Source organism: Epinephelus moara, chromosome 12 (genome assembly GCF_006386435.1).
Source record: "Epinephelus moara isolate mb chromosome 12, YSFRI_EMoa_1.0, whole genome shotgun sequence".
In the NCBI taxonomy this organism is placed as follows: Eukaryota; Metazoa; Chordata; class Actinopteri; order Perciformes; family Serranidae; genus Epinephelus; species Epinephelus moara.
In genome coordinates this window covers 7,251,993-7,263,412 of record NC_065517.1, presented here as the reverse complement: position 1 = coordinate 7,263,412, position 11,420 = coordinate 7,251,993, and the positions used below count along the sequence as shown (strand labels likewise).

The 11,420-nt window shown below is 40.0% G+C and overlaps 1 protein-coding gene across 1 annotated transcript in view; it reads left to right on the top strand.

Annotated features, from left to right (window-relative positions):
• Positions 1-1,374: 1,374 nt before the first annotated feature.
• LOC126398856 (gamma-aminobutyric acid receptor subunit rho-1-like) overlaps positions 1,375-11,420 on the top strand; it is a 28,704-nt gene continuing 18,658 nt past the window's right edge. The window contains exon 1 of the mRNA XM_050058498.1: positions 1,375-1,582. Coding sequence (XP_049914455.1) covers positions 1,479-1,582 — 104 coding nt within the window. The 5' untranslated portion in view covers positions 1,375-1,478. The remainder of the gene's footprint in view (positions 1,583-11,420) is intronic.

The following is an 11,420-nucleotide window of genomic DNA, read 5'->3' as shown; positions in this document are numbered from 1 at the left end:
TCGCAAATGTGCTGACGGAAGTAAAGAAGCAAGTGGTCCCTTAAGGTCAGAGGTTGGGATGGTGGATGGGTCACAAAACACAGGACTTTCCCCAAGACACTGGTGATTGGAACCATGTAAACTTTGAGTAAACTCTGAGTCATTTTAAGGTACATCCTCACCATGTTTCTTTTCCATAACATACCACAGTAACTTTACTCACCTTAACCTAAAGAGGCCCAACCATGTTTCTTCTTCCTAAACCTAACCACAGTAAGTTTACCGACCTAAACGTAAACTCCATAACTTCACGTTTAGTACATAACCATATTCATGGGACATCAATTCATAGGATTGCATATGAACTGTTAAAAAGAGTTGTGCAACTGAACTTATTTTGTGTAAAGATTTGTTGATCTGAATGGTTATTTATTTTATAGACCACTAAAGTATGCACGATGTGGCATTGCTTTGTTTATTGTTGCCTGTTCTTGTGATGTAAGCCATGAAGAAATAATGAATGCTAAGGAAAGTCATCTTTGTGTGTTAACAATTTTGTAGGAATCTGTATTATACGTATGTACGAGTGTGTGGGTATTGAAATAAAGAAATATGTAAGTAACAGATGTGCTACAGTAGGTTAAAAAAAAAAAAAAAACGTATATATTTATATATAAATAATAATGAGGGAGATGCCCTCTTATTTTCCGCTTCAGCACCTGTCCTGTACAGTATATGAAAACCCCAGTGACATGCCTGCAGTCATCCTCTGGCTTTATGACCCAGGGAAGGTTTACAGTGCACATGGAGACTCACCCTGGATTATGAGACTGTTACATAACTTACTATACAATATTTGTAATTGGTAACGTGCTTTTCAAATCTATACACTATACCTACAATGGCCCTAATGCACTGTGGTATGTTTCAGATTATATGTCATCACTGCAATTATATCAAGTCTGCAAAATTCAATAACCAAATGATACACACTCTCACGATTCAAAATGATCCATCAGCCTAAAACATGTGGAAAAGGCGAATTTAAAAAAATCCCATATGTTGCGTTAGAGATTGCCTTCCTCATCCACTTCTATTTATTCATCATTTTTGTCTCCATGAGTGGAAAATAGGTTATGCGGATCAGATCCTGCAGACCTGTGACCTGCACAGCTGTCACATTTTACCTGTGCATGTGAAGGTGAAGCACTCCGCTCTCACCAGGTGGAAAAACCGTGTTGTGCGCTCCTGCTCAGACTCCACCGACAGAACAAATCCGAGCTATCTCACGCGGAGGATTTGTAGGTTTAGGCGGAATTGCTTCCCCCCTCCTCCTCCTCCTCCTCCTCTGTGAGGTTTAATACTGTGGAATCCATGTATAGATTCTCACTTATGTTTACGGCGCGAAGCGAGTGCGGAATGCGCGTCCTGTGCGGGAAAAGTTGCGGGAGTAACCTGCAGTTTTGAGACTTTTGGAGAGGGCCGGGCCGCTGGACACCATGCACACGGATGTGGTGCTGCTCAACCTGCTGGTCTGGATGGTCGGTGTGTCCGGGCAGACGCGTGCCAAAGGACAAATGCTGCAGCCATACCGACTCGTCAGGTCAGTTCATCAGTTCATCATTCTGATGGAAATACAGCAGAGGATTGGATGACTGAAATTAGTCATTTTAATTCAATAAAGTCTGTGTAAAAACTTAAATTTCACACTTTTGTTGAAACAAATTAAATATCCTGCATGCACGTCAAGTGGCAGATCAATCCAGCAGCTCCAAGAAAATACATCTTCATTGAAGACACTGATTTGTATGGAAGAGGATTGGGGCCAAATGTAAAAAATGTATGAGCTTGACTTTAAAGGAATACTTCACCTACAAAATGACCATGTGTAAATCAGTTAGTCGTTCTGTGTTACCTTGAATTCGTGAAGAAAAATGTGTTTTTCTCACGTCTTCCCAAACACATTTCTTTGCACTTCTGACTTTGAAGAGAGTGTAAGTTTCACTTGTAGTTCAGTTTTAAAAAGTAAGGTTTTCATGAAAGTTTAAGAGTTTGTAAACGGTTTTGCTGTTAAACATCGTACCCAATCAAACAATCAATAATTCAATACTGTATGTTCACTGTTTTTTGTAGAGACGTGAGAAAAACAGAATTTTCTTCACAAATTCAAGGTAACATGGCATGACTAACTGATATACAAATGATCATTTTGTGGACGAAGTCTTGCTATAATGTCAGAATTCAGATTTTTACTTTGTTTTCATAACTTTGAAGTCAAATTCATTTTTCCCATGTGGCCCTAATCCTCTTCCTTAGAACTGCGTTCGGAAAAACTACAAGATAAACATGAGTCTATTCCAGATCAAACTGATGAGTTTGACAGTTATTTCTAAACCCTGTAAGCAGCAGCTGATAAAAAAGCTCAACTCAAGGTCCACTAACAGGCTTGTTCAGGATCTTTCTATTGCGTCACATGGTCCTCATCAGCAGATTGAGATTGCTCAGTTGCTGTGGAGTTCAAATTGTAGATGCTCCAGTTTTGTTTGGTTCTACGAACTTATCTTAGATATGCTTATTATCATTCATTAAAACAATATGAGAAGCTGTCTGAGGTCTGTTGTTGTGTAAGCCTCTCATGAATGCCTGCCTTTACACCATCTCACATATTTCATATCCTTTATCATGTCATTGCTAATTTGAGTTTGTGCACAAACGTCCTCATGTGAAAGGTTGGAGCGAATGGAAATAATAGTTTAACAGAATAATCTTAACACAACTAAACCATGAGATGAAAACTATAGAGACATTTGAGTTGAGATTAATTTCGTCAAAAATGTGTCTGTTATACAAAAGTTAGCTCTCTTGATTGTTTTTTGGAGGATTGTCACTGAACAGTCAGATTTCAGATTAGTCTTTTTTTCACCATGGAGCTCAGTTATGAAATTAGCACATGACACTGTCGCATTTGGTTGTAAGGAAGTAAAAGGATTTTCCCTCTTCTGTCGCTCTGGCTTTTGTCATGATGATGTAATGTTATTATTCATTCTGATTTAGGGAAAGCATCAATTTGATTGTCCCAAAAAGCTTCTGTCAGCAAGTAATGACTGGCAAAATATTTACTTTGAAAGCCAGAATCAGCCTAGTCGCCACAATCAAATGTTGGCATTGCAAACCACGGATATGTTAGATTTGTAAATTTCATACATAAGATGTATTTCAGAATATATGTATATGAGCTCAGTTTCTCATCAGCAGGAGGGGGGGGATGGTGGATGATGAGACATATAGACGAAACTGCTGCCAAGCAGAAGAAAGCAGCAGACCAATAATAGGTCTTTTTTAATGATAGTTTGGGACACTTTCAGCTGTGATCGTGGCGATCAAACCAGGTATTTAAGGCAAAAATCTGATTTTACCCTAACCCTAACCAAGTGTTTTTTGAGCCTGAGCCACACCACACGTTAACCATTGCATGTAAATGTATCTGCTCCATAATAATATACAAATTCAACCTGGTCTCATTCTGAAGTTGTCAAAAGCCAGCGCTTGGCAAGTGACTTCTGGCGTTAAGGTGCTGAAAGTCTGACTGTGGCAGGCGGGCAGCAGGGGTGGTAGATGGATCAAACAACCATGACTTTCACCTGAAGAGGCTGGTGTTTACTTCCCGTATGATTGTAAAGCTTAACCCTTTTCTTTTTTCCTCAACCCAACCACGTGGTTTGTAGGCAAAATGTAACCACATGCGTTTGTTGTTGATGAAAAAAAACATCAATTTGCAGTCTTGTACCGACGTAATGTGTTTATTTTGAAAGAGACTGTATGAAAACTGTACATTACCTGTGAAAGCGGAAATGTATTTTGAAAATATAAAATGCATGTAACAGATTGAAGTTAAGAACGCAACCCAAAACACAACAACTAACACACCCAGGGTACCTTGCACATCATATCTCAATGTGGAAAGTCCATGACCAAGCGTCGATATGTGAAGAGGTCAAAGTGAGAATGTGTTTGTTCAACATATCAGTGGTTTGCAGAACATACAATACCAGCTTTTACTTTGGCAATTGGGTTGATCTTGCGGGGGAGTTGATGCTGATCTTGATAACAACAAGGCATTGACCTCTTCTGCACTCCAGATTCCAGTTCTGATCTATTATTGAATTGTTCCAACATGTAAAAACATGAACAAAAAAATATGATTTCAGGGATCCTGCTGTTGTTTAGATCACACATCTCTGCTTTTTGAAAAGAACTGTGCCACATGAAAGATACACTAACAGCTTTCAGTAAAAGAACAATGACACCAGTCAACCTGGTCTCACTCCCATCTCGTCAAATACTGATGCTTGGTCAGTGGCCCTCGGCGTCAGAGACTGAAGCTCAGAGACAGCCTTTAGCAGTGGCACGAGACGCACCAGGCTGCTGCATTTTTAAAAGCCTTTTTTGCAGCTACTGTAGTATAAAGAGCGAGAAAGTCAGCAGCCGGCAGGTGTGCATATCTACACATATGCAGATATGTAAGGAGTGTAAATTGATGCACAGTCCCAGAACATCTGAAACAGACGGTGGAGGAGTGCCTAGGACATCATGGTTTGACGTGTAGGGTCATTGAAAAAGAAGTTGGTCTTTGATGAGTTAGGAGTGAGAATGTGTTGCAACAGTAAATCCAGTCTTGAGTTTTTGGTAGTGATGGCCTCATGAAGCCTCATGAAGCATTTTCTTTACTTTCTGAGCCCACTAGATGGCGCTTTTTGTTCAACAAAAGGTTGAAAGCACACTGAATTGCTATTCTTTGAGCCTCTCTCTTTAAACCAAGAACGCCATCTAGTGGGCTCAGAAAATAAATAAATTGCTTCATGAGGCTTTATGAGGCCATCACTAGTTTTTGGACACCACTTTAGTGACAGGGCAGACTTGACCTGCTTGTGTTGGTCTCTTTTATTCGCTGGGGTGTCGAGTGAGGACAGAGCCCTCTGACATGTTCGCTAATCAAAGCTCTCTGTTTTTAGCTGACAGCATCAAAAGGTGACGTGTGCCAGGTTGGAAAAATCACTTACTCTGATTACGTAACCTGTAATCTGAGTGTGTTAATGTGCTTTCTGAATTATTGCTATTGTTGTGGCTTTGGGAAAGGTCAGCCAGGCGGAAGAAGGGCCAGCAATTAAATGTCATTTTTAGTAAAGCAGAAATGTAAAACATGTTATACAGTCTGTATGCTGTGCATCTGTCAAAAAATACAGTTTGAGATTTGAGAAGCTTAGTTGAGTGGATATAACTGGGAATTGACTTTGCCTCCCAACCATAATAAATTGTGGTACCGCCTTCTGTCACTGCAATAATGTACCACAACAGTGACTCAACCTAAAGCCTTTACTCTTGCTGCTCTATGCAGCAATCTAATGCTCTGGCACATGAAAAAATCCTCTGATGCAGCCTACACAGAGTGCTGTCTTTTAAATGCAGCAATTTGGAACAACTTAATCCAATCCATATCTTTAAATCAGTTTTACCAAATCCAAGCGGACCTACATGTCAGAAAACACAGAGATGCCGAGCTGTTGTCATACTGCAAAATAAAACTGTACTGAGAACAAAATGGCACTGGTGCTCATCTGCATGTTGTCAATAGCATCAGTAAAAGATTACAAGGCTTGTTATGAGCTAATCTCGTGTAAATGAACCCCTGGCTTCAATGGCTCTCATGTTTGAGGGAAAATAACACTTCTCCCTCTTACAAATGAAAAAACAGAATTTGTTAACAAAAAACATACACTTATCCAATTTAATACGCTGCTACAGTCTTTTATATGTCTATGGAAAATGTTCTTGCATATTTTTTTAACTGTCGCATAGCAAGAATATGTCTGTATATATACAGTTTGTGTACAGCCAGGAGAACCCTATATTTTTCAGTAATAAGTAGGTTTATAATAAAATATAATAAAACCCTGTACACGTGGCTTTGAAAGTTGCACTTGCATACATGATTTTCAACTGAGGAAATGTTGAGTAATGTCAGATAATAAGACATTTTTCCACTATCTGGACCTTTCAAGTTAATGTGAGGATTCACATTTAGAAATGATAAGATTTGGTTTTATTGTCTTTCTGACACAGGTTATGTGTAGCCTATAGCTAGCTAGGCTATGTTTTAAGTATCTGGCAGCAACTTTACTATTGTGCAGTAAGCAGTAAAAGTCCATTGAAAGTCATACATTTTCCATATACATATACGTATATGTAATTTTCACACAGACATTTATGGGGTTAATGAAAGATTTATTTATTGACTGATTGTAATCAGTCGAGAATAAGTGTGGTTTTAAATAATAATAGCTATTTACAGACTGTACTAAAATGCACAAGAAGCCTAATATTCCAATGATTCACTACATGTTTACAATCATGTAGGTGGTGGGATGAGAATCATGTCATGTTACTGGACCTATATAAAAAAAAAATAGCGAAGCCACTTAAACACAGATAGGTGATATCCATATCCATAAAATAATCATTCAAACAGAAACAGGTGGGTAAAATAACATCTAACACATGAAAGCTCCATAGGTAGAACACTGGCGCCTGTATTGAAATTAGCAGAAGCGTCAAATAACCCATAAAGACAAAGCAGCCCAGTCGCCAGAGGAATGTGTAAGCATTGTACGTTTTTTACCATACCGTATCAACGCTACTAAAGTGACGTATAGTATATGAGCTGACATTGTCATTGTAGGAAGAAGGGATGGTGGATGATGTGACACTGCCAGCCAAGCTGCAGACCACTTTTCAAGACCAACAACCAAACCGGTTGACATCACTGTGTTTCCAGCGGCTTTTTAGCCTCCAAACGTGGGTGGTCTTTAGTAACCAGTATTTATATTTCCACTGGGGATAGTGCCATGAAAAGCGGTTGGTTTTTGCAGATACATCGCTTTTTTTCCAGTGGTAATTGTGCCTCCAAGACCAAATATGACAAAATACAGAAAAGACAAAATATGATCTTTTCCTAACTATAACCAAGTGTTTTTTTCTTTGTGTCTAAGCCTAACCACGCGCTAATTACAGCATTGTTTAAATGTAAAGAAATGAAAAGTTTCAACGTTTCTGCTACATGATAATGTACAAATGTAACATTGATGGTTTGCAGAAATGTACAGTACTAACATTTATTCTGGGGATTGGGTTAAAAAAAGATGCTTTAAATGCATTAAAACAGCCCTATAATATATATGTATATGTATATATATATATATATATATATATATANCTGCATGTCTTTGGACTGTGGGAGGAAGCAAACAGCCTCAGGATATGCATTGTTTTGGAACCTTGATGTTGTGGTCCTAATGCTTCTTAATCTTTTGTGAGATGGAAGGAAATTAAAAATGTTATTAGGGTCCTTAAGGCCCTTGTTTGGTAGTCTAGCCTTATAGATTTCCGCTGGGGGTGGGAGATTACATAAAATAATTCTGGATGCAGTATGCACCACTTTGTCCAGATGTCTTCCTGTCCTCAGCTGGCATGTTGGCAAACCACTTAGTTATTGCATTCATAAGGATGCTCTCCACTGCACCAAACTTTACTTGGATATGGCACATTTTTCAATTGTTATAAAAAGAAAAGAATTTGGTGTGCTGTCTTTGACGTGCTGTCCACTTGTAGAACTTTGTTGATGGCCAAGGGTGGGTGATCCCCACAGCTCCTGTGAAAGTCTACGACTAATTCCTTGGTTTTGAAAACATTTAAATTGAAGTTGTTTGCATTACATCCATCCACCAGAGACAGAAAATCACTCCTTTAAGCTGTTTCACTGTTGTTTTATATTCAGATTGTTTGAGACTCTTCTCTACTTGTGCTTCTGTTGCGTTGTATTTTAAACAGGTCACAGTAACATAATGGTGCACTACCTTGGTGTCAGGTTTAGTGCAGAGTAGCAGGCTCCTGATGATGAGGAATTTGTGTTTGTGCCATTTATGAATCAGAACATTTAAAAGCAGAACTGGCGCACGAGAATGATGAAGCTAGCTCAGATGAAATTAGCTCTGAATGAGACAACAGTCAAGAAACTGTTGAAGCAGTGGTCTAAAGAAAAGTTTGGACAGATGAGGGAACCTTACCTCTGATGCCTCTTCCATGCTGCTATAAACATGTATGTAGTATGTGTAGGCCAAATTTCCAACCAGCTGCTTTGGCCTGGTTGAAGAACAGAAAAGGGACTCCCAGATCCCAAGTCTTACGTTTTTGTCCAGAAACAGAGCGTTATGGAACTCCCATGAAAACACTAGAGAGCGGGGTTCAGAGTGTATAGCCATGTTACAGCAACCGCATACAGGAAACTGTTATTTGTGATTATTATGCTGACTTATTTGGGTTTGGCAGGTGTCAGTCTATCAGACGTTACAGTTGGCCATGTGTAAGATAAGTTCAGTATAAACATGAAATATTAAATTTTAATATTGACCAAATTAGCCTTTAAAACAACAACAAAACTCACAACATTCTAATTTTAGAACATAAAGCAGCTGATCAGGATAAAGCTTAGAAGAGTAAGCCAGCATCATGTTAAGTAGGACATGTATGATGTAGAATTAATACAAAACTAGAGACCATCTTAAAATGGGATCACTCCAGCTGCAATATGGTGATCAAGGGACTTAAAACCAATGTGAGCCATCTTTGAACTTGACCTTCTTGTGACCTTAACCACACACCTGTAAAGGACTGTTCCTTATTTACCTGTTGAGGGAGGTCGCTGGGGTCAGACCCGTGAACTACAAATATTTTTCCTTGAGCTTTAATAAGTGACTGAGTGAAAATGCATGACTGATCACCCAGTATCCTCAAGTCAACTTGGTTTTAGGGTCAAATGCCAGGAAGCGACCAGACGGTGCCCTGACAGCTCATCGGCTTTTTGACCTCTCCCTGCTCTGTCCTCAGTCACACACTTAATCATTCCTCAGTTTCACCGTGTCCATGCTGATGAGTTGAGGTTAAAGTATCATCACTGCTAAGAAAAGAGTGAAATTACTTCCTTGTTCAAAAGAGTTAATCTTTCCCTGCACTAGGCCTTCATGGCTCTTCTGCAACATCTTTCAGTAGGTGCGAATCATAGACTTAATATAATGGATGTAGTCTTTGTGACAATACACTTAAGGTTCTGAAGAGCCTTTTTGAAACTTAGTGGGAGGCTCCCGGCCATCATCATTGGTAGTGGGTGACTCTGCCTAACTCCTGACTACTCCAAAAATGCAGGCAGAATGAAGCCTGGTTGCTGAAATACGGCCACCTAGCTTGACGTTACGAAACTGACTAAGGCTAAGATGCTATGCAGGTGCACCTGAAATGCAGGTGTAACATTATGCAGTACATTTTGGTCAGGAGTTTTTTCACCATGGGTAGCAGTGAAAGTAACTTAACTTTAAACCTGTTAAACTCTGGTACTAGATTGAAGAATGACATCACACCACTGAGTACCAAAATATCAGCTACCTTTATTTCCTAATTCATTAATTTAAAACGTGTTTTGGGTTGAGGTTGGCTATACCAAGGCAGTACCAGGTGTCAGGGATGAAACTAAGCTGGAGACACCGTCCAATGCACAGGTGAAGCAGCTCAGTCAGCCATGGGCCGACCGCTGTGCCTGGCTGGGAAGCAGTGCCGGCTGGCTGGCTCTAATGTTATAAGCCACCTTTAGGAGACACCTGGCCTCCTGTCCCAACACTGGAACAGCTCCTCTCTCTCTTTCTGTCTTCACCATCGGCAACACTAGAATTCATGAACAGACCACCGCAACCACGCCAGACAGAGCCAATGGGTGCTCGGCTCTGCCTTGTATTTAGCCAAGTCTAACATTAACATAACATTAGCATTACTATGGCCAGTTTAATGTCAATATTTTTTTAACATCATTATTTTCCAACCCCACAGAGAAACCTTTTGTTCAAAAGTACTGTAATAACACACTAAATTCTTTGGTGCATGCTGGTTTAATAACTGTGGCTAGAATGCACTCCCATTAGCACTGCTGGGCTGACCCAAAGCTAACTCATGAGCTTGTTAATTAGCTAGTTAACGAGCTAACTCACCAAAACTTTTTGGATGGTTTGTTAGTACAACTTACCACACAGCAAGCCATATTATTAGTTTGATATTTGCATGAAAAACTAGCTGAGATGACGCCGAGCAAACAGCTAGCAGCTAGTGAAAGCACCCACCTGTTACTGCAATCGGCCACGCCCTTAATTATGCACAACTTTAAGCCTAGGATTTGCTATAGAGTTTTTTATACCAGGTTGTTAACATGTTTAATTGACCCTTTGCTTAGTACTACCCGTTTAACACAGACTGGCCTATCATAGTGTAGCATCGACCAGCACCCACCAGAGTCCGACAACTAGGCTACATGACTGTGCTCCACAGACTCTCATCGAATCGTTTCAGAGTTTCTAAGTTTTAGGGCTGGTTTTGTAGATTTCAAGATAAACGTTGTGCCTGGGGCACGTCATGTAATGATAATACTCATTCCCTGTAGAGGTTGGAAGGAAATAGACATTTCTTCTCAGTCCAAAAATCCAAAGTCAAACCTTTGTTTGTGTAGGGTTAGCTAGCTACTGAAGATAAAGCCTACTGAATTTAAACACATGCTACTTTTGCTTATTAATGATTATAACAGTGAATAAAGACCTACAGGGACCAGTAAGGGAAAGCAGGGAAACTGCCAATATTCAACCAGCTGTGTGTCATCACAGTATGTGCAGATGAAAGTTGTTTGTCTTCTCCCGCAGATTCCTGCCCATCCGGAGGTGGAAGTGCTGATACTGGCAGCACTACAGGGGGAAGCCAAAAAACATTCATCTGTACACACTGTGTCCCTCTATTTTCATTGTGTTCAGTCTTGATCACCATTGATGTGGTGGTTCACTTTTACACTGTCATCTGTATGTTAGGTTTTAGCTTCTACCTGTCTTCATCTTTTTAACCTGTTTTGCTGCTGAGTGAGTTTGACATATCCTTCAAACACATATTGTAGACCCCTCTGCCTGCTTCTCTCTCGAATCACTTTCTAAAAATTTCATAACTTTTCTTAAGGGATTAAAGTTAGTGACAGTGTGGGCTCCATACTAGCTCCGACAGCTTGACGGACCATCACAAAGGGGCGGGGCTTAACAAAAGTCAATTCTGCCATAAAGTTGGGCATGTTAACATGGGAGGCCATGGGATCAACCAAAAAGTAGATCAGGAGCTAGAGCCTTCAGCTATCAGGCTCCTCTCCTGTGGAATCATCTTCCTGTTACGGTCCGGGAGGCAGACACCGTCTCTACATTTAAGACTAGACTTAAGACTTTCCTCTTTGATAAAGCTTATAGTTAGGGCTGGCTCAGGCTTGCCCTGTACCAGCCCCTAGTTAGGCTGACTTAGGCCTAGTCTGCCGGAGGACC